A 24505-nucleotide genomic window follows, 5' to 3' on the forward strand; every position below is an offset into this window, starting at 1 on the left:
GTCGATAGATGGATATCCCTCTTGTTTGCTGTTAAATGAGACCTAATACAGGAGAAGCTCAGTGTTCTTGAGATGCATCTTGATTATTATGCAGACAGAATCTGGCTGCCTTAGAAGGTCTTTGCTTTGTTTGTGTTGTAGAAACTGCCAGTTCTTTGTTTTGTTTGTGTTGTAGAAACTGCCGGTCCAAGTAGAATGATACTGCTGGCTACAAGCAAAGCGGACACATTAAATTAGAACAAGGCAGAATACTTTTTGTTGTTTCTGTTATTTTATTTTTTGATGGTAACGGGCAGTGGCAGACGCTGTGGTGTGAGAAAGGTTGGTTGTGCCCGTGAGTCTGAACCAACCAGACCCGTAGGCCTGTGGGTGGCATTCTGCCCAACTTTCTGGGAGGCAGTGGATTTGGACGGCGGCCCGAGACAGTTTCTGCTGCTCAGCCTCATTAAAACAACATTACAGAGAATATCCCCCTACGCCACCCACATGCCCCGTCTCGGTCTAACTGGAACAGCCTCCTTCCTTATTTTTCTTTCTTTATCTCTCTCCCGCTTTCGCCCTCTCACTCTCTCGCTTTTTCTCTTCTCTGTACTCTCTCTTTCTCTCACTTGCTATACCCCTTCTCTCTCTACTCCCCTCTCTCTCTCCCTCTCTCTCTCTCCGCCCACACAGTGAGGTGAGAAAGCAGCCTGCTCCAGCAGGAACTGGGAAATACTCACATCCTCTGAGCCCTCTAGCTGCCAAAAGACAGAGCAACACAAAACAAAAGTTGATGCATGGCTCTGTTGGCTCAGGAGGTGTAGCCTACATCTTGCAGATCTTGCACAAAACAAAAGCCCCAGAGCCACTCTGCTGAGGAGAGCTAAGGAGAGACACATGGCGCTCCATGGCGTTTAGACGGGAGAGTGAATGAGAGACGTGCCAATGAGGTGTATTACAATATAGAGGAGTGGCGGAGTACACCTTATATTTCTATGGGGAAATCAGCTTGCCATTCTAATCCTTAGGGGTTATTAGAGATAAAGGGTAGCAAGATAAAAACAGACCGTACGACATGCAGAGCAAAATAACAAGAGAGCAGTACAGGCTGAATGCAGAGGAAGGGAGAGTGGGATGGATGGTGAGCGAGGGAAGGCGGGGAATCGAGAGTAGGAAGTAGAGAGAAGGAGTTGATTTATAGTCCACTCGATGAATCAATAAACTCACAAATCTGAGATCCAGTTAGCTGCTGCTGCAGGTTTTTCCCTGGCTGCTCCGGAGCAGAGAGGCCGACAGTTGTGAGGACCAGAGAAAGCCCATTTATTCTATGAGGGGAGAGGAGAGGGGATTCAAACCCCCAGGCAAACAGGACCGTGATTAAGAGGAGAGGGAGGGAGCTCTGGCCAATGTGTGTGTAGTCTAGTACATCCTCCCAGCAGTGCTGTATAAACTGTATATGTAAATCTCTCCATGCCCACTTTGTCATTATCTATTGTTTTACAGACTTCCTCCTACTGTAATGTCCAGCTGGAGGCTAGAGGAGGGAGCTCAACCTACGCCACAAAACCATAACATATACTTCCATGACATATCTAGCTAGAGTCCTGCCTCAGAGCTTTCAAACGAATATTTAATCAGACTGTGGCAGGGAGCAGGTTTTTGTTTTGAGCCTCTATTCTGCTTAGTCTCAGAGCCAGTGAGGTGTGTGATGATACACACTGACAGTGTCAGAGGTCCAGTAGCACCACTCTTCTGTTTGAACTCTCTATACACTTGTTTTATGTTTTATTTCACTAGTCCAGTCATCTGAAGATTGATATGATCATTAAATGCCATATCCTTTATTTGCCATTACCACAGATTCCATCCTCTTTTAAAAGAGATGGATCTTGTACGCTGAGATAGGGTTAAGTAAAACACATTGACGGGAGTGCCAGTTAGATGCCTTTTTTTTCACCTTTATTTAACCAGGTAAGCCAGTTGAGAACAAGTTCTCATTTACAACTGCGACCTGGCCAAGATAAAGCAAAGCAGTGCGATTTAAAAACAACAACAACACAGACTTACATATGGAATAAACAAAAACGTACAGTCAATAACACAATAGAAAATAGAAAATCTATATACAGTGTGTGCAAATGTAGTAAGTTATGGAGGAAGGCAATAAATAGGCCATAGTGCAAAATAATTACAATTTAGTATTAACACTGGAGTGATAGATGTGCAGAAGATGATGTGCAAATAGAGATACTGGGGTGCAAATGAGCAAAATGAATAACAATGTGAATAACAATATGGGGATGAGGTAGTTGGGTGGGCTAATTACAGATGGGCTGAGTACAGGTAAAGTGATCGGTAAGCTGCTCTGACAACTGATGCTTAAAGTTAATGAGGGAGATAAGTGTCTCCAGCTTCAGAGATTTATGTAGTTTGTTCCAGTCATTTGCAGCAGAGAACTGGAAGGAATGGCGGCCAAAGGAGGTGTTGGCTTTGGGGATGACCAGTGAGATATACCTGCTGGAGCGCATACTACGGGTGGGTGTTGCTATGGTGACCAATGAGCTAAGATAAGGCGGGGATTTGCCAAGAAGTGATTTATAGATGACCTGGAGTCAGTGGGTTTGGCGACGAATATGTAGCCAGCCAACGAGAGCGTACAGGTCACAATGGTGGGTAGTATATGGGGCTTTGGTGACAAAACGGATGGCACTGTGATAGACTACATCCAATTTGCTGAGTTGAGTGTTGGAAGCTATTTTGTAAATGACATAGCCGAAGTCAAGGATCGGTAGGATAGTCCGTTTTACGAGGGCATGTTAAGCAGCATGAGTGAAGGAGGCTTTGTTGCAACACAGGAAGCCGATTCTAGATCTAACTTTGGATTGGAGATGCTTAATGTGAGTCTGGAAGGAGAGTTTACGGTCTAACCAGACACCTAGGTATTTGTAGTTGTCCACATATTCTAAGTCGGACCCGCCGAGAGTAGTGATTCTAGTCGGGCGGACGGGTGCAAGCGGCGTTCGATTGAAGAGCATGCATTTAGTTTTACTAGCGTTTAAGAGCAGTTGGAGGCCACAGAAGGAGTGTTGTATGGCATTGAAGCTCATTTGGAGGTTTGTTAACACAATGTCCAATGAAGAGCCAGATGTGTCGTCTGCGTAGAGGTGGATCTGAGAGTCACCAGCAGCAAGAGCAACATCATTGATATACACAGAGAATAGAGTCGGCCGGAGAATTGAACCCTGTGGCACCCCCATAGAGACTGCCAGAGGTCCAGACAACAGGCCCTCCGATTTGACACATTGAACTCTATCTGAAAAGTAGTTGGTGAACCAGGCGAGGCAGTCAGTTGAGAAACCAAGGCTATTTAGTCTGCCAATAAGAATGCAGTGATTGACAGAGTCAAAAGCCTTGGCCAGGTCAATGAAGACGGCTGCACAGTACTGTCTTTTATCAATCGCGGTTATTATATCATTTAGGACCTTGAGCGTGGCTGAGGTGCACCCATGACCAGCTCGGAAACCAGATTGCATAGCGGAGAAGGTACGGTGGGATTCAAAGTGGTCGGTGATCTGTTTGTTAACTTGGCTTTCAAATACTTTCGAAAGGCAGGGTAGGATATAGGTCTGTAACAGTTTGGATCTAGAGTGTTTGGATCTAGAGTGTCACCCCCTTTGAAGAGGGGGATGACCGCAGCAGCTTTCCAATCGCTGGGGATCTCAGACGATACGAAAGAGAGGTTGAACAGGCTAGTAATAGGGGTTGCGACAATTTCGGCGGCTAATTTTAGAAAGAAAGGGTCCAGATTGTCTAGCCCAGCTGATTTGTAGGGGACCAGATTTTGCAGCTCTTTCAGGACATCAGCTATCTGTGGATGAAGGAGAAGCGGGGGGGGGCATGGGCAAGTTGCAGCAGAGGGTGCGGAGCTGGTGGCCGAGGTAGGGGTAGCCAGGTGGAAAGCATGGACAGCCGTAGCAAAATGCTACTTAAAATTCTCGATTATTGTAGATTTATCGGTGGTGATAGTGTTTCCTAGCCTCAGTGCAGTGGGTAGCTGGGAGGAGGTGCTTTTATTCTCCATGGACTTTACAGTGTCCCAAACCTTTTTGGAGTTAGTGCTACAGGATGCAAATTTCTGTTTGGAAAACCTAGACTTTGCTTTCCTAACTGATTGTGTATATTGGTTCCTGAATTCCCAGAAAAGTTGCATATCGCGGGGGCTGTTCGATGCTAATGCAGTACGATATAGGATGTTTTTGTGCTGGTCAAGGGCAGTCAAGTCTGGGGTGAACCAGGGGCTATATCTGTTCTTAGTTCTGAATTTTTTGAATGGGGCATGCTTATTTAAGACGGAGAGGAAAGCACTTTTGAAGAACATCCAGGCATCCTCTACTGACGGAATGAGGTCAATATCCATCCAGGATACCCGGGCCAGGTCAATTAGAAAGGCCTGCTCGCGGAAGTGTTTTAAGGAGCGTTTGACAGTGATGAGGGGTGGTCGTTTGACCGCAGACCCATTACAGACGCAGGCAATGAGGCAGTGATCGCTGAGATCCTGGTTGAAGACAGCGGAGGTGTATTTAGAGGGTGAGTTAGTCAGGATGATATCTATGAGGGTGCCCATGTTTACGGATTTAGGGTTGTACCTGGTAGGTTCCTTGATAATTTGTGTGAGATTGAGGGCATCTAGTTTAGATTGTAGGACGGCCGGGGTGTTAAGCATATCCCAGTTTAGGTCACCAAGCAGTATGAACTCTGAGGATAGATGGGGGGCAAGCAATTCACATATGGTGTCCAGGGCACAATTGGGGGCTGAGGGGGGTCTGTAGCAAGCGGCAACAGTGAGAGACTTATTTCTGGAAAGGTGAATTTTTAGTAGAAGTAGAAGCTCAAACTCTTTGGGCACAGACCTGGATAGTATGATAGAGCTCTGCAGGCTATCTCTACAGTAGATTGCAACTCCGCCCCCTTTGGCAGTTCTATCTAGACGGAAAATGTTGTAGTTCGGGATGGACATTTCTGAATTTTTGGTGGCCTTCCTAAGCCAGGATTCAGACACTGCTAGAACATCAGGGTTGGCGGAGTGTGCTAATGCAGTGAATAACTCAAACTTGGGGAGGAGGCTTCTGATGTTAACATGCAAGAAACCAAGGCTTTTACAGTTACAGAAGTCAACAAATGATAGCGCCTGGGGAGTAGGAGTGATACTGGGGGCTACAGGGCCTGGGTTAACCTCTACATCACCAGAGGAACAGAGGAGGAATAGAATAAGTATACAGCTAAAGGCTTTAAGAACTGGTCTTCTAGTGCGTTGGGTACAGAGAATAAACGGGGCAGATTTCCGGGCGTTGTAGAATAGATTCAGGGCATTATGTACAGACAAGGATATGGAAGGATATGAGTACAGTGGAGGTACACCTAAGCATTGGGTAACGATGAAAGAGATAGCATCACTGGAGGTACCGATTGAGCCGGTCTCCGCGTGTATTGGGGGTGGGACAAAGAAGCTATCTGAGGCAGGTTGAGCGGGACTGGGGGCTTTACAGTGACAACTAACCCAAACAGCAATAGGCTAGGCATATTGACATGGGAGAGAGGCATAACGCAATCACAGGTGTTATTCGAGAGGGCTAAGACAACAGCTGGTAATGGCAATAAAAGTTTGGGCTGAGGCTAAACAGATAAACAGGATGGGGTACCGTTGTGTAGCTGAGTGATCATAAGGTCCAGTGAACAGCAATAGGTCACTGATAGTCGGAACTAGGAAACTCTGACATTTCCGACTTGCTAACTGGTTGTTATATACGTGAAGCGTTCAACAAGTTCGCAAGTCGGATATTTCAGTTTCCTAGCACGTGAACGCAGCATAACATCTCATTTCATAATGCTTTTAAAACAATTACCTGCACTCCAGATTGCCATATAAGCCAATAGATGGTATGGGCATACATGTCTAGAACATATCAATCTGTCTATAGCTTCATGACAAAGTATATATTTTGTTCAAATTTCCTCAAAGTGCACCATCAGATGAATAACCTTCCTTCAACTACCATAGCGCAAAGCAGTTTTCTGCTCTCGTCTCCCTTCTTGGGGGCTCGCAGGGCTCTTGCACGTTGCCATAGCAACCTGACACACAACTTTGAGCTAGATACGCGAAGTCTACCAGGTTGAACATGGTGAGATTAACAGGAGGTTGGTGGCACCTTAATTGGGAGAACGGGCTCGTTCTAATGACTGGAGCGGAATACGTGGAAAGGTATCAAACACATGGTTTCCAGGTGTTTGATGCCATTCCAGCCAATATTATGAGCCTCCTGTGGTGAGATTGTAACTCCTAAATTGATAGTGCAGTTTTACAACTAGCAAACTACTTCACATGCTGATATTGACTTTGGTATTGTGTGTAGCTACCAGTGGAGGCTGCTGAGGGGAGGACAGCTCATACTAATGGCTGGAACGGCGTAAATGGAATGGCATCAAACACATGGAAACCATTCCACTCATTCCGCTCCAACCACTACCACGAGCCCGTCCTCCCCAATTAAGGTGCCACCAACCTCCTGTGGTAGCTACGTTTTCTAGCTAGCTAACTAGCCAGCCAGCCTTTCTAGAGAGAGCTTTGTATTGTGGGTTTTGTAGTCATCTTGAGCTCTGCAGATTTCCACATCAATTTTTACGTTGCTTCCTAATTTATTATAACAACGAAATGCCCCAAAAAATCACAACATATATTGTTCTCACATATTTGCGTTATTTAACAATGTAAATCAAAGGAATTTGTGTTTTTGTGTGGATTATTCCTTTAAGTTAAGATCATTTCTCTTCACACGCTAGCTGCAGGGGTATTCAAGGTCCGGCGCCTGCTGGTTTTCTGTTCTACATAATAATTAATTGCACCCACCTGGTATCCCAGGTCTAAATCAGTCCCTGATTAGAGGGCACTAATCTACACTAAATGGCTATTCTGTGCTCTAGAGTCTAGAGAACCAAAACAAAACTTGCAAAGAAGATTGTCTTTTCAATTCTATTCTCTGTGTAGATTTTAACAGTCTCTGGTCTTTCCTTTCACAGTCTTAAAACCACACTGAAGAAGAAGCTGACCAACGACGTGGTCAGCCTGTCTGGCATCCCTCTGTCTGGCCGAGACGTCCACCGGGTGGCCTACTACCTCCAGAGTAACGGCGACTCCGTGTCGGCCGTGGACCTCAGCTTCACCGAGCTGCAGGACGAGAGCCTCCGTCTACTGCTGCCCTACCTGGGCTCCATGCCCAAACTCACCACCCTGGCCATCAACGGCAACCGTCTGACGGTGGGCGTGCTGAAGGACCTGACGGAGGTGGTGAAGAACCCCCTGCAGTTCGCCAGCCTGGCATGGGTAGACCTGGGCAACAACGTGGACATCTTCACCGTGCCGCAGCCCCTCCTAGTGGCCCTGCGCAGACGTTTTGGCCTCCGGAGCAGCCTGCCCACCATCTACGAGTACAGCGAGGTGCAGGTCTATAGTAGTTATACCCTGGAGACCTCTATTGAAGAACCCAGCCGGTATGAGGAGGAGGAGGAGGAGGAGGAGGAGGAGGGGAGGGAGAGGGGGAGGAGGAGGAGGATAAGCTGGAGCTAGAGGCATGGGGCGTTGGGGAGAAACTTGGGGAGAAGTGTGTATCCACGAATGTGGCTCTGCACTACTGTGAGAGGTGATAAGTCAGAGCCAGCGTTGTGATTTGACAACCCTTTGTACCCTACTGTACCCTCACCTTGGCCTGAGCCTGCCTCCCGTTTCAGCATGCGTCATCATCGCAGGAGAAGCTTGGGGTCACCAAATTCATAAACTACCCACTAAGAGAAAACACTGTTTTGTTTTGTCCCTTTATATGTTCCGATTGCAGAGAGAGCTCAAGCAAGTTTAGACAGAAAACGTACAGTTGAGAAAAAAACAGACTGTTCTTGTGTTGGTAAAGAAATTGGTATTCTAGGCACTGCAGTGATATTGTTACTGTGTCCTTCTGCGGATGTCATTCTTTATGAGCAAAGCAATCCTACACAACAGGAACAAGACAGATTAGATTTCACCTGACTGTTTTACCTTTCTAATGTGAAGTGCTTTTTTTCTAATGTAATGAGGTTTCCATGTAGCACATGCAGACTGGATGACACAGTGGGAGGGTTTGTTTCTATAAATATGCTGCTGTGTTTTATTGCACAACACCCAACATTTACTAAACGCTGATTTAAGAACAGATGGTTTTAATTATACATCCACCAGATTCCCATTTATCCAAGAAGAGTTTTTATTTTCCAAGTAGAGCAGCCCCGACTAGGCTGTGAACCTCAGAGTGAGCCTCAGCCGGCGGGTTCTGGGTCAGGCTGCCCTGGGCTGTCTGTCTGGGAGGGAGCTGGGGAGAGGTCTGTCTGTCTGTCTGTCTGGGCTGGGAGCTGGGGAGAGGACACCCAGTCTGTTTGTCTGTCTGGGAGGGAGTGTGTGTGTGGGCAGCTGATGAACTGATTGCTGCCTCTGTCAGGTTGTTGTAAGAGGTGATCAGGCGGACACAGATGGTGGGGAGAGGGGAAAAAAAATATCATAGCAAAACAGAATTATCTCTCGACTGCATCTTCCACAATGGGTTATATGAAAGAATATGTTTGTGAATCGAACCATAAAGAAACAAAATGTACCCCGGTCTTTCAAATCAAAGGCAAAAATATTGAGATGATGGATGAGGAATGAAATTTTAAAAAATAATAATCCTCTGTGCTGCTGTTTGCACATAATATGAAACTGAATTGTGAATGAGAGGGTCAAAGGGAGCATGTTACAGGTGTCTTTTTAGATGTTTTGTTCGGTGTTCAACTTGAGCATTATTTTGTATTGTTTTTTAAAGTGAAATGACTGTTAACTGCAGCTCAACAATAGTCTGCAGAGATAACATTTTAAAGGAATTATTTATGATGAAATATGTTTTTGTGTGTGTACTTGTTTGTGCACTCGTGGTTGTGTATGCGTTTATGTGTGCCCAGGTGTGTGGCTGTGTGTGTTTGTAAGTGCTCTGGACATACCTGGTGTCCTCTAGAAACGAATTGTTTACTCATTTGCACTTTAAATGCAAGAACAAGTCAATGCCTGTCTAGGCCGGCTCTATCCAGTCACCAATCTCTCATTGAATATCCACTAGAATGGATAAATCTTCATCCAAACCACCAGTCATTACAATATGACTTCCAGCGTACCGTATCTCTATCTGTTTCCCACCTCTGTTTACTCTACAGTAACAACCATGTTTTTCTCTGAAAATTATAGAATACTGTTAATATGACTGTTCTTGCTTACTGTAACAAAATAAATACACGTTACAATTCTGTGGCCATTTTTGTTGTTTGTTTTTTAACAGTATAAACTGATGTCATATCCCCAAGACAAGGCCATAGGAGCTACACACTCATATTCTGTCCATCGAGGATATCCCCTTCTATACTTTTATAGCTTTCCATTACATCAGCTGGATTTTCTGCCAAGGTTTGTGTTGTGGGTGAATGAAATGGCCATGAGGCCCAGCCCTGTATGAACCTGCCAGTGAGAGTAATATCACCCTGGTGCTTGACTGTGACTGCTCTGCTTGGTAGTCACTTTCCCTGTTCATAGGGGTAGTACCGTTATGTAGGCCATCCATCTTATGCTCTTATTAGGCCTGTAGAAGGTCATGTTGGAGCTCAGTGTTAGGTAACATGGGATCCTGGGCCAATATGTAGCTGGCGTTGACACCGGCAGACTAGTGTCAAGTAAACCACACGGTTGGCATTCCATCTAATAGCATCTCCAAGGCAAAGAGCTCATTCCCAGGTTCATGTGATATGTTCTTAGACAAAAGCTCTGCTGCAGGGTATAGTAGCTTACCACTTTCCCATGGCCAACGTGGGTCTGCTGACATAAAACTAAGATGTTTTCATTTTTCACAGAATTCAGCCCAATGTCTGTTTTAAAATGTCGTATGCAAGCCTTTATAATGATTCTGAGAGGACACCACTTGCATTGTTTGTGGCCAGTCAAGCTTCCACAGACCAGTTCATTAATTAATCCCCATTCAAATCAAATTGTATTTGTCACATACACGTGTTTAGCAGATGTTATTGCGGGTGTAGCGAAATGCTTGTGCTTCTAGCTCCGACAGTGCAGTAATATCTAACAATTTCACAACATATACCCTACAGTCGTGGTCAAAAGTTGAGAATGAAACGAGTATTGGTCTTCACAAAGTTTGCTGCTTCAGTGTTATGAGATATTTTTGTCAGATGTTACTATGGTATACTGAAGTATAATTACAAGCATTCCATAAGTGTCAAAGGCTTTTATTGACAATTACATTAAGTTTATGCAAAGAGTCAATATTTGCAGTGTTGACCCTTCTTTTTCAAGACCTCTGCAATCCGCCCTGGCATGCTGTCAATTAGCTTCTGGGCCACATCCTGACTGATGGCAGCCCATTCTTGCATAATCAATGCTTGGAGTTTGTCAGAATTTGTGGGTTTTTGTTTGTCCACCCGCCTCTTGAGGATCGACCACAAGTTCTCAATGGGATTAAGGTCTGGGGAGTTTCCTGGCCATGGACCCAAAATGTCGATGTTTTGTTCCCCGAGCCACTTAGTTATCACTTTTGCCTTATGGCAAGGTGCTCCATCATGCTGGAAAAGGCATTGGTGATCACCAAACTGTTCTTGGATGGTTGGGAGAAGTTGCTCTCGGAGGATGTGTTGGTGCCATTATTTATTCATGGCTGTGTTCTTAGGCAAAATTGTGAGTGAGCCCACTCCCTTGGCTGTGAAGCAACCCCACACATGAATGGTCTCAGGATGCTTTACTGTTGGCATGACACAGGACTGATGGTAGCGCTCAACTTGTCTTCTCCGGACAAGGTGTTTTCCGGATGCCCCAAACAATCGGAAAGGGAATTCATCAGAGAAAATGACTTTACCCCAGTCCTCAGCAGTCCAATCCCTGTACCTTTTGCAGAATATCAGTCTGTCCCTGATGTTTTTCCTGAAGAGAAGTGGCTTCTTTGCTGCCCTTCTTGACACCAGGCCATCCTCCAAAAGTCTTCGCCTGACTGTGCGTGCAGATGCAGTCACACCTGCCTGCTGCCAATCCTGAGCAAGCTCTGCAATGGTGGTGCCCCGATCCTGCAGCTGAATCAACTTTAGGAGACGGTCCTGGCGCTTGCTGGACTTTCTTGGGCCCTGAAGCCTTCTTCACAACAATTGAACCTCTCTCCTTGAAGTTCTAAATGGTTGATTTAGGTGCAATCTTACTAGCAGCAATATCCTTGCCTGTGAAGCCCTTTTTGTGCAAAGCAATGATGACGGCACATGTTTCCTTGCAGGTAACCATGGTTAACAGAGGAAGAACAATGATTTCAAGCACCACCCTCTTTTTAAAGCTTCCAGTCTGTTATTCTAACTCAATCAGCATGACAGAGTGATCTCCAGCCTTGTCCTCGTCAACACTCTCACCTGTGTTAACGAGAGAATCACTGGCACCTGGTCCTTTTGTGGCAGGGCTGAAATGCAGTGGAAATGTTTTTTTGGGGATTAAGTTCATTTTCATGGCAAAGAGGGACTGTGAGTCGCTCTGGATAAGAGCGTCTGCTAAATGACTCAAATGTAAAAATGTAAAATCTGATCACTCTTCATGACATTCTGGAGTATATGCAAATTGCCATCATCAAAACTGAGGCAGAAGACTTTGTTAAAATTAGTATTTGTGTCATTCTTAAAACTTTTGACCACGACTGTATACACACAAATCTAGTAAGGAATGGAATTTAAGAATATATACAGTGGGGAGAACAAGTATTATTATCATAGGTACACTTCAAATGTGAGAGACGGAATCTAAAACAAAAAATCCAGAAAATCACATTGTATGATTTTAAAGTAATGAATTTGCATTTTATTGCATGACATAAGTATTTGATCACCTACCAACCAGTAAGAATTCCGGCTCTCACAGACCTGTTAGTTTTTCTTTAAGAAGCCCTCCTGTTCTCCACTCATTACCTGTATTAACTGCACCTGTTTGAACTCGTTACCTGTATAAAAGACACCTGTCCACACACTCAATCAAACAGACTCCAACCTCTCCACAATGGCCAAGACCAGAGAGCTGTGTAAGGACATCAGGGATAAAATTGTAGACCTGCACAAGGCTGGGATTGGCTACAGGACAATAGGCAAGCAGCTTAGTGAGAAGGCAACAACTGTTGCCGCAATTATTAGAAAATGGAAGAAGTTCAAGATGACGGTCAATCACCCTCGGTCTGGGGGCTCCATGCAAGATCTCACCTCGTGGGGGCATCAATGATCATGAGGAAGGTGAGGGATCAGCCCAGAACTACACAGCAGGACCTGGTCAATGACCTGAAGAGAGCTGGGAACACAGTCTCAAAGAAAACCATTAGTAACACACTACGCCGTCATGGATTAAAATCCTGCAACGCACGCAAGGTCCCCCTGCTCAAGCCAGCGCATGTCCAGGCCCGTCTGAAGTTTGCCAGTGACCATCTGGATGATCCAGAGGAGGAATGGGAGAAGGTCATGTGGTCTGATTAGACAAAAATAGAGCTTTTTGGTCTAAACTCCACTCGCCGTGTTTGGAGGAAGAAGAAGGATGAGTACAACCCCAAGAACACCATCCCAACCGTGAAGCATGGAGGTGGAAACATCATTCTTTGGGGATGATTTTCTGCAAAGGGGACAGGACGACTGCACCGTATTGAGGGGAGGATGGATGGGGCCATGTATCGCGAGATCTTGGCCAACAACCTCCTTCCCTCAGTACGAGCATTGAAGATGGGTCGTGGCTGGGTCTTCCAGCATGACAACGACCCGAAAACACACAGCCAGGACAACTAAGGAGTGGCTCCGTAAGAAGCATCTCAAGGTCCTGGAGTGGCCTAGCCGGTCTCCAGACCTGAACCCAATAGAACATCTTTGGAGGGAGCTGAAAGTCCGTATTGCCCAGCGACAGCCTCGAAACCTGAAGGATCTCGAGAAGGTCTGTATGGAGGAGTGGGCCAAAATCCCTGCTGCAGTGTGTGCAAACCTGGTCAAGACCTACAGGAAATGTATGATCTCTGTAATTGCAAACAAAGGTTTCTGTACCAAATATTAAGTTCTGCTTTTCTGATGTATCAAATACTTATGTCATGCAATAAAATGCAAATTAATTACTAAAAAATCATACAATGTGATTTTCAGGATTTTTGTTTTAGATTCCATCTCTCACAGTTGAAGTGTACCTATGATAAAAATTACAGACGTCTACATGCTTTGTAAGTAGGAAAACCTGCAAAATCGGCAGTGTATCAAATACTTGTTCTCCCCACTGTACATATATGGACAAGCAATGACAGAGCGGCATGGACTAAGATACAGTAGAATATTATAGAATAGAATACAGTATATACATATGAGACGAGTAGTGCAAGATATGTAAACATTATTAAAGTGACTGGTGTTCCATTTCTTAAAGTGGCCAGTGTGGGAAATTATTCTCTTATATTTCAGATGTGCTGTTAGCTTAGAAAGAATACATTAATGATTAAACATAATAGGTTTGTGCTGTACTGATATAGACTGTTTAATATAACAAGCTGTGATCAATGTGAGGAATGTTAGGGAGTAGGGGGAGATAAGGCTTATGACTCACACTGCCTCTTTGTTGAACCGTCCAAGGACATAGGTACAAAGAGTATAGTTAGGGTGGGAAAGTACAGGGAAACTGTGTCTATGGGTGCTGACTCTCGGGACAAGTTGTGATGATAACAACTTATGCCTGGCAACAGTGAAGCGCCAAGGGTCTGGGACCAGCCTGTGCGCCAATGATAGGCTGAGTAAGTCTAAACCACGCTCAGTCTCTACTCTGATAGGCCAGCAGGGAGCGGGAACTATCTCTGTCAGAGTATTTAGGGAAGAACTTATAACAATGGACCAGTTCTCTGACTGCCCTGTGTGGTATTTCAGTGGACCCGTATATACGAACATCATATTTACCATTGAAGTGTTTTGCATTAATTAAAATACTAGTCTATTTTAGAAGACGTGTATTGACCTCTTTTTGTTCCAATACCAGATTTGAATTGACGCAACTTATCACCAGTGATTTCAATAGGCAGCAGCAGCCTCTAATGTGCTAGTGATGGCTATTTAACAGTCTGATGGCCTTGAGATAGAAGCTGTTTTTCATTCTCTCGGTCCCAGCTTTGATGCACCTGTACTGACCTCGCCTTCTGGATGATAGCGGGGTGAACAGCCAGTGGCTCGGGTGGCTGATGTCCTTGTTGATCTTTTTGGCCTTCCTGTGACATCGGTTTCTGTAGGTGTCTTGGAGGGCGGGTAGTTTTCCCCCGGTAATGCGTTCTCCAGTCCTGGGATGTGTACAGATGCTGCTTTTCGACTGTGACACCAGTGTTACACTAGTGTATACACCCTTATGTTATACTTGGGAAATTGTGTTTCCATAGCTAGGGCTGGCAGTGAGGACTTGTGAAGAGCAGAATTAACAACCTCATCGTTATCAAAACAGTTGCTTTGTGAGAAGATGTTAAAGTTCACAGCTAACCATTGTTATGTATTGGCTCATTCATCCCCCCTCCTCTCCCCTGTAATTTTTTTTTTTTTTTTTTTTACCTTTATTTAACCAGGTAAGCCAGTTGAGAACAAGTTCTCATTTACAACTGCGACCTGGCCAAGATAAAGCAAAGCAGTGCGATAAAAACAACAACACAGAGTAACATATGGGGTAAAACAAAACATAAAGTCAATAATACAACAGAAAATATATATACAGTGTGTGCAAATGTAGCAAGTTATGGAGGTAAGGTAATAAATAGGCTATAGTGCAAAATAATTACAATTAGTATTAACACTGGAATGATAGATGTGCAAGAGATGGTGTGCAAATAGAGATACTGGGGTGCAAATGAGCAAAATAAATAACAATATGGGGATGAGGTAGTTGGGTGGGCTAATTTCAGATGGGCAGTGATCGGTAAGGTGCTCTGACAACTGATGCTTAAAGTTAGTGAGGGAGATAAGAGTCTCCAGCTTCAGAGATTTTTGCAATTCGTTCCAGTCATTGGCAGCAGAGAACTGGAAGGAATGGCGGCCAAAGGAGGTGTTGGCTTTGGGGATGACCAGTGAGATATACCTGCTGGAGCGCATACTACGGGTGAGTGTTGCTATGGTGACCAATGAGCTAAGATAAGACGGGGATTTGCCTAGCAGTGATTTATAGATGGCCTGGAGCCAGTGGATTTGGCGACGAATATGTAGTGAGGACCAGCCAACAAGAGTGTACAGGTCACAGTGGTGGGTAGTACATGAGGCTTTGGTGACAAAACGGATGGCACTGTGATAGACTACATCCAATTTGCTGAGTAGAGTGTTGGAGGCTATTTTGTAAATGACATCGCCGAAGTCAAGGATCGGTAGGATAGTCAGTTTTACGAGGGCATGTTTGGCAGCATGAGTGAAGGAGGCTTTGTTACGAAATAGGAAGCCGATTCTAGATTTAACTTTGGATTGGAGATTCTTAATGTGAGTCTGGAAGGAGAGTTTACAGTCTAATCAGACACCTAGGTATTTGTAGTTGTCCACATACTCTAGGTCAGACCCATCGAGAGTAGTGATTCTAGTCGGGTGGGCGGGTGCCAGCAGCGTTCGATTGAAGAGCATGCATTTAGTTTTACTAGTGTTTAAGAGCAGTTGGAGGCTACTGAAGGAGTGTTGTATGGCATTGAAGCTCGTTTGGAGGTTTGTTAACACAGTGTCCAATGAAGGGCCAGATGTATACAAAATTGTGTCGTCTGCGTAGAGGTGGATCTGACAGTGGAACTATTCCCCAGGTTGTTGCTGTAAATGAGAATGTGTTCTCAGTCAACTGACCTGGTAAAAAAATACAATGTAAATTCCAGCTGTAAAGTACAAGTGGCCTGGCTTTGGTCCCAAGTGAGAGCCGGTCCGCCGGAGCCATAGCCCAGTGAGACACAGGTGCCGGCCCACGTACAGTGGGGGAAAAAAGTATTTGTCAGCCACCAATTGTGCAAGTTCTCCCACTTAAAAAGTTGAGAGAGGCCTGTAATTTTCATCATAGGTACACGTCAACTATGGCAGACAAATTGAGGGAAAAAAATCCAGAAAATCACATTGTAGGATTTTTTATGAATTTATTTGCAAATTATGGTGGAAAATAAGTATTTGGTCACCTACAAACAAGCAAGATTTCTGGCTCTCACAGACCTGTAACTTCTTCTTTAAGAGGCCTCTGTCCTCCACTCGTTTTCTGTATTAATGGCACCTATTTGAACTTGTTATCAGTATAAAAGACACCTGTCCACAACCTCAAACAGTCACACTCCAAACTCCACTATGGCCAAGACCAAAGAGCTGTCAAAGGACACCAGAAACAAAATTGTAGACCTGCACCAGGCTGGGAAGACTGAATCTGCAATAGGTAAGCAGCTTGGTTTGAAGAAATCAACTGTGGGAGCAATTATTAGGAAATGGAAGACATACAAGACCAATGATAATCTCCCTCGATCTGGGGCTCCACGCAAGATCTCACCCCGTGGGGTCAAAATGATCACAAGAACGGTGAGCAAAAATCCCAGAACCACACAGGGGGACCTAGTGAATGACCTGCAGAGAGTTGGGACCAAAGTAACAAAGCCTTCCATCAGTAACACACTACGCCGCCAGGGACTCAAATCCTGCAGTGCCAGACGTGTCCCCCTGCTTAAGCCAGTACATGTCCAGGCCCGTCTGAAGTTTGCTAGAGTGCATTTGGATGATCCAGAAGAGGATTGGGAGAATGTCATATGGTCAGATGAAACCAAAATAGAACTTTTTGGTAAAAACTCAACTCGTCGTGTTTGGAGGACAAAGAATGCTGAGTTGAATCCAAAGAACACCATACCTACTGTGAAGCATGGGGGTGGAAACATCATGCTTTGGGGCTGTTTTTCTGCAAAGGGACCAGGACGACTGATCTGTGTAAAGAAAAGAATGAATGGGGCCATGTATCGTGAGATTTTGAGTGAAAACCTCCTTCCATCAGCAAGGGCATTGAAGATGAAACGTGGCTGGGTCTTGCAGCATGACAATGATCCCACACACACCGCCCGGGCAACGAAGGAGTGGCTTCGTAAGAAGCATTTCAAGGTCCTGGAGTGGCCTAGCCAGTCTCCAGATCTCAAGCCCATAGAAAATCTTTGGAGGGAGTTGAAAGTCCGTGTTGCCCAGCGACAGCCCCAAAACATCACTGCTCTAGAGGAGATCTGCATGGAGGAATGGGCCAAAATACCAGCAACAGTGTGTGAAAACATTGTGAAGACTTACAGAAAACGTTTGACCTGTGTCATTGCCAACAAAGGGTATATAACAAAGTATTGAGAAACTTTTGTTATTGACCAAATACTTATTTTCCACCATAATTTGCAAATAAATTCATTAAAAATCCTACAATGTGATTTTCTGGATTTTTTTTTCTCATTTTGTCTGTCATAGTTGACGTGTACCTATGATGAAAATGACATGCCTCTCTCATCTTTTTAAGTGGGAGAACTTGCACAATTGGTGGCTGACTAAATACTTTTTTTCCCCACTGTAGATGGAAACAGAAAAGTCTGAGCTTTTGGGTAAAACAGCGGGGTAAATCCTATTTAAAAAATGTGCCATTAGAGATCAGAGGTTAGTGAACAGAATAGGCTGTGCAGGACAGAGTGTACCAGCTTTTGACAGGTCAACCTCACACTGATTGTACCCATACTCCCTCAATTACCAGTGGACATAGTATGACAGGGGTATTCTCCCTGTCAAGGAAGACTTACTGGAACTAGCAGTTCATGGAATTCTAGGCCGGCAGTCTAAGAAGCCCTTCAATACAATGCAATTACACTCAGCTTTAACTGTGGATATGCAAAGGGTACTAGCTTGTAATGTCAAGAGGTAATCTCAATGTAATTAGCACTTTATCCATGTCTGGTGGTATAAATAAAACATTGTATTGTCTCACATTATTCCTGTGTGTTTGTGTTATATTTGGTCTGATGTTGCAATGTAATGTCATCATTGTGACTCTTGTTTCGTTTTCTGGGGAATTTCTTTCTTTTTCTTATTCTCATGTATTCAAAAATGATCAAGCGCTATTACTGTAGCTTTTTCACAGAATCTATACTCCACCTAGTGGTGGTATTGGTCCCATGGCAGCTCATATGGACCACGGCCAGAAACCATCGCTACAGTGTGACTCCTCACAGACCTGGTTCACTATTAACAGTACAGGATATGTCTGTTGAGCTCAATCTGTTTTTCGAATCTCACAAACACAAACGGCTCCACAGTATTTCATGAGCCATGACACAGTGACAAGGTAAACATTACCAGTAAAATAAGTTAGAGACAAACACAGTTATTTATGGGATGTACGCATAATATACACATTTGAGTGCCTGCAAGTGTATGTATTTATGTGTATTTATGTCTGTGTATGTGAGAGTGTAATGTTAGTTACACCTCTTTACTCAATCCCAGTTTTCCCATGGCTCCAGTTTAACAATGCTGACAGGAACAATAGAGAGAGATGATGGGGTTGTTCCCCAGGGTCTCCCTCCACAGCTTCTAAATAGAGCCCTGCACAGGCATGAATTTTAAGCCCAAGCCCGAGCCCACCCATGCCCGCGACGTTCAGGCCCTACGCTATCCAGGCCCGATTTTCTCTGCCAAATTTAAGGCCCGGCCCTGCCCGAAACCCAAAATCAGAAATAACTTCCTCCGTTAGTAAATCCATTAGCTGCTCCTCTCTGTCTGTCACTCACTCCCTGTGCGCAGCTCACTCTGCATGCACTCTGATCATGATGCCTCTGAGTCTGTGAGTATCCATAGCAACGGCTCCACTTGGGCGGCTCTGCTCAATGAAGAGACATGAGAGAGCAGTTAGCTGGTTGATACTTTTTGTCACCCTAAACTCCAACAAGGAACATTTTAATTTTTCCTGTCTTATATTTGACGAGGTTGAAGCACTTCTGACACCATGTTATGATCTTAGTCAGATATGACTGTACTGCGCAGCAGAGCACGAGCAAATGGCTCAGCTTCAAAATGTTAGTGATTAATTTAGTGATACCCAAGCCCTGCCTGTACCCTAGTTATTGATGAAAAACAAGCCCTACCCGGCCCTAACCTGATGTATAATGTCGGGGCCGTCGGGCTCAGGTCAGGTAGCAGAGCTTTACTTCAGAATGCTGTTTGATTGAAGCCGATCTGGTTCAAATTGGGGAAGAAGAAAGTCCCTAATCTGGAACCCATCAAGGGATAAAACACAGCCAAAAAGGCTTGAACAAGGTGAAATTCCAAGATCCTATAAAATTCATTCATCTCTGTTTTGATTTTGTTTTCCCTTCAAGGATTTCAAAACTTTGGAAAGTTTTAGTGATAACCCCTGTATCATTTCCTGGTAACAGTGTTTTTCCAGTAAACTCTGTGACATAGCGGTGTCCTGCCCTTGATATGTGTGTGCAGGGTTCTGGTTCAAATGTGAGGTGGTCCTACTCAGCAGACTTCTTTCCCATCTTCAAAATATTCAAATCCAAGAGTTTTCCATATTGGGGAAGGATAATAACACAGAAACATCCCAATGACATCTTAAAGGGACAATCTGCAGTTGCTACATACATTTTTGGACTTATAAATTAATGATATGTACCCATTGATTCAATGTTTGTAAACAAAGTAATGTAGCCCCAAAACATGGTTAAAACTATCATTTTTATATCATGGATGGTCAGTCCTTGCATCCATAGCTCTGTCTATGAATTTGAGAGTGCTTACATTTTCCATCCCATCCCTTCGAACAGAAAAAACACACTCAAATTTGATTTGTGTTTGCTAGCAGACATTTTGGCCTACTACAGTGTCGCTATACTCTGGACTTGGGAGACGGTGGACTTGGGAGGCAGTGAGGGATAGTAGTAGAGTATTTATTTGCAGGGGGTCTGACCTTTGGCTGAGATTTGAACGTTTTGGTCCAAAACAGCCCCAAAGGAACCAACACTCAACAAACACTCAACAAATTGCTACTAACACACTACTGATACGAGTGCCAAAGGTATTCTCACAACATTATGGCTGTTGGAGTGTATTGTATTGTGAGCATTACTTTACATGGCTCTTTTCCTCAGGATTCCCATTCACTGAGTGTAATATCTGAGTTTAGGATTAGGGTTAGGGTGCAATGTATTACCAATCTATGTTTAAGGTTAGGATTAGGGTTTCTGCTGTAATTGCAATGTATTAAATAAAATTAAATAAATTGTCACATGCGCCGAATACAACCTTACCATGAAATGATTTTATTTTTACTTTTTATTTAACCTTTATTTAACTAGGCAAGTCAGTTAAGAACAAATTCTTATTTACAATGACGGCCTACCAAAAGGCCTCCTGTGGGGACGGGGGATTAAAAAATATAGGACCAAACACACATCACAACAAGAGAGACACCACAACACTACATAAAGAGAGACAACACAACACTACATAAAGAGAGACAACACAACACTACATAAAGAGAGACAACACAACACTACATAAAGAGAGACAACACAACACTACAACAAGAGAGACAACACAACACTACATAAAGAGAGACAACACAACACTACATAAAGAGAGACAACACAACACTACATAAAGAGAGACACCACAACACTACATAAAGAGAGACAACACAACACTACATAAAGAGAGACCTAAGACAACAACATAGCATGGCAGCAACACATGACAACACAGCATGGTAGAAACACCACATGACAACAACATGGTAGCAACACAACATGGCAGCAGCACAACATGGTAGCAGCACAAAACATGGTACAAACATTATTGGGCACAGACAACAGAACAAAGGGCAAGAAGGTAGAACCAATAATACATCACACGAAGCAGCCACAACTGTCAGTAAGAGTGTCCATGATTGAGTCTTTGAATGAAGAGTTGGAGATAAAACTGTCCAGTTTGAGTCTTTTTTGCAGCTCGTTCCAGTCGCTAGCTGCAGCGAACTGGAAAGAGGAGCGACCCAGGGATGTGTGTGCTTTGGGGACCTTTAACAGAGTGTGACTGGCAGAACGGGTATTGTATGTGGAGGATGAGGGCTGCAGTAGGTATCTCAGATAGGAGGGAGTGAGGCCTAAGAGGGTTTTATAAATAAGCATCAACCAGTGGGTCTTGCGATGGGTATACAAAGATGACCAGTTTATAGAGGAGTATTGAGTGCAGTGATGTGTCCTATAAGGAGCATTGGTGGCAAATCTGATGGCCGAATGGTAAATAACATCTAGCCGCTCGAGAGCACCCTTACCTGCCAATCTATAAATGATGTCTCTGTATTCTAGCATGGTTAGGATGGTCATCTGAATCAGGGTTAGTTTGGCAGCTGGGGTGACCTTAGCCTGCAGCTTTGATATGTGCTGAGAGAAGGACAGTGTACTGTCTGGCCATACTCCCAAGTACTTGTATGAGGTGACTACTTCAAGCTCTAAACCCTCAGAGGTAGTAATCACACCGGTGGGGAGAGGGGCATTCTTCTTACCAAACCACATTACCTTTGTTTTGGAGGTTTTCAGTACAAGGTTAAGGGCAGAGAAAGCTTGTTGGACACTAAAAAAGTTTTGTTGTAGAGCGTTTAACACAAAATCCGGGGAGGGGCCAGAGTATAAGACTGTCTCATCTGCATATAAATGGATGAGAGATCTTCCTACTGCCGGAGCTATATTGTTGATGTAAATTGAGAAGAGCGTAGGGCATAGGATCAAGCCTTGGGGTACTCCCTTGGTGACAGGCAGTGGCTGAGATAGCAGATATTCTAACTTTATACACTGCTCTCTTTGAGAGAGGTAGTTAGCAAACCAGGCCAAAGACCCCTCAGAGACACCAGTACTCCTTAGCCGGCCGACAAGGATGGAATGGTCTACCGTATCAAAAGCTTTGGCCAAGTCAATAGAAATAGCAGCACAACATTGCTTAGAATCAAGGGCAATGGTGACATCAAATGCTTACTTACAAGCCCTTAACCAACAATGCAGTTCTAAGAAAATAGAGTTTAGAAAATATTTACTAAATAAACTAACGTTTAAAAATAACAATAAAATAACAAGAACGAGGCTATATACAAGGGGTACCGGTACCGAGTCAATGTGCAGGGGTACAGGTTAGTCGAGGTAATTGAGGTAATATGTACATGTAGGTAGGGGTAAAGTGACTATGCATAGATAATAAACAGTGAGTAGCAGCAGTGTAAAAACAAAGGGGGTGGGGGGGTCAATGCAAATTGTCCGGATGGCCATTTGATTAATTGTTGAGCAGTCTTATGGCTTGGGGGTAGAAGCTGTTAAGGTGCCAATTAAGGGTAAGGGTTGGGATTGGGGTTTCTGATGTAAGTGCAATGTATTACCAATTAAGGGTAAGACTTGGTTTTGGGGTTTCTGCTGTAAATGCAACAATATATTACCAATCTGGGGTTAGGGTTGTGGTTGTGGATAACGGTTAAGGATAGGGATAAACCGGGATGTGGATATGAAGCTAGGGTTAGTGTTCTATGTCCGCGCCCGCATGGAAATCTAATTAGAAAATCAGTTAATTTAAGATAGAGATTTCCGGGTTCTTGCAAGAGAGATGGATGATGGGTTTGTTCCCCAGGGTCTCCCTCCACAGCTTCAGAATGCTGTTTGATTAAAGACGATCTGACTCACATTGGGGGAGAAGAAAGTCCCTCATCTGGACCCCATCAAGGGGTCCCATGCTGTTAAACCAACAGGCTATAAAACACAGCTGAAAGGGATTGAACGAGGGGAAATTCCAAGACCTAACAAATCCATCCATCAATTTAATTAGTCTCTGCAATGATTTCATTTTCCCTTCCAGCTTAAAGGATTTCAAAACTTCTGAGATGTTTGAGTGATAAACACTATCATTTCCTGTCAACAGTGTTTTTCCAGTAAACTCTGTGAAACCCTTGATATGTGTGTGGGGGGTTCTGGTTCAGACATGAGGTGGTGATCCTACTCAGCATACTTCTGTCCCATCTTCAAGATGTTCAAATCCAAGAGTTTTCCATATTGGGGAAGGATAATAACACAGAAACATCCCAATTACATCTTAAAGGGACAATCTGTGGTTGCTACATCCATGTTGTTATACTCAGCATGGATAGCAGGATCCGCTTTCCCAGAAACTGTAGTGGGATTTGTTTCTCGCTTCTCGGTAAACCTCAAAGAGGGTCAGGACCTAAAAAAACATACTCAAGTTTGATTTGTGTTTGCTAGCAGACGTTTTGGCCTACTACAGTGTTGCTTTATTCTTTACAGACCCATCAGGAGGTCAGAGCGGTGGACTTGGAAGACAGTGAGGGAGAGTAGTAATTTATTTACCAGGGGTCGGACCTTTGGCCCATAGGAACCCACACTCAACAAACACTCAACAAACTACTACTCACACGTGTTTTCAGTATACTTTATTAGAGCCAAAGGCATTCTCACAACATTTACCATGCATACAGTGCCACCTTATGGCCATTAGAGTGTATTGTATTGTGAGACATCCTTAATCTTACATGGCTCTTTTCCTCAACATTCCCATTCACTGAGTGTAGGGTTAGGGTTGTGTTTGAGGCTAGGGTTAGGGTTACGGTTAAACCAGGATGTGGATATGAAGCTAGGGTTAGGGTTAGGGTTAGAGTAAGGGGTTAAGGTTGAGGGTTGGGGTTGAACCAGGATGTGGACATGAAGCTACTAAAAACACGGCTGATGGTTCGGGGCTGTGTGTGTGTGTGTGTGTGTGTGTGTGTGTGTGTGTGTGTGTGTGTGTGTGTGTGTGTGTGTGTGTGTGTGTGTGTGTGTGTGTGTGTGTGTGTGTGTGTGTGTGTGTGTGTGTGTGTGTGTGTGTGTGTGTGTGTGTGTGAGGGGGAATGTTGGGGCCTTACCTATTCTAGTTATTTGTCCACCTCCAACCATTGGAAACACTGCAGTATTGAATGTCATTTGATCCCACTCACCTCATCATCTACAAGCCTGTAATCAAATGTCTGCCGCTCCGAAGCGGATTCTGCAACATTTACAGGCCACGTTGTTCACCTCGACTGCCATCACTTAATGTGATTAGGTGGGAATAAATGTATCTGGAAGCACTGATAAGCAGGAGGCAATAGACTGCAGGCAATGCTGCGCTGATGGTGGCTGTGTGATGTACTGTAGGCCTATTATTATGTAATACTGTGATGGTAATGTATACAAACTAGAAATAGCTTTTTTTTGTACGGACATTTATGGTACAAATGTCCCTAGCATTTGGAGCAGGCTAGAGATTGATTTGGAAAGACTAACTATTTACCCTTGAGGCTAACTATTTAGCCTCTACTGAAGTATATGAAAAACATAGATTTTTTGCAGGTTGTGGGTTATACTGTACATATGCACTGTTCTGT

General features: G+C 44.1%; 1 protein-coding gene across 1 annotated transcript in view; it reads left to right on the forward strand.

Moving 5' to 3' along the window:
• The window catches only part of LOC121574385 (leucine-rich repeat-containing protein 75B-like), a gene marked incomplete at its 3' end in the record, with an annotated part of 42352 nt that extends 34806 nt beyond the window's left edge, over positions 1-7546 (forward strand). Inside the window, exon 4 of the mRNA XM_041887004.2 lies at positions 7054-7546. Within this exon, the coding sequence (XP_041742938.2) occupies positions 7054-7546 (493 nt within the window). The remainder of the gene's footprint in view (positions 1-7053) is intronic.
• Between the last annotated feature and the right edge of the window lie 16959 nt (positions 7547-24505).

This window comes from Coregonus clupeaformis, chromosome 9, assembly GCF_020615455.1.
Source record: "Coregonus clupeaformis isolate EN_2021a chromosome 9, ASM2061545v1, whole genome shotgun sequence".
Classification (NCBI taxonomy): Eukaryota; Metazoa; Chordata; class Actinopteri; order Salmoniformes; family Salmonidae; genus Coregonus; species Coregonus clupeaformis.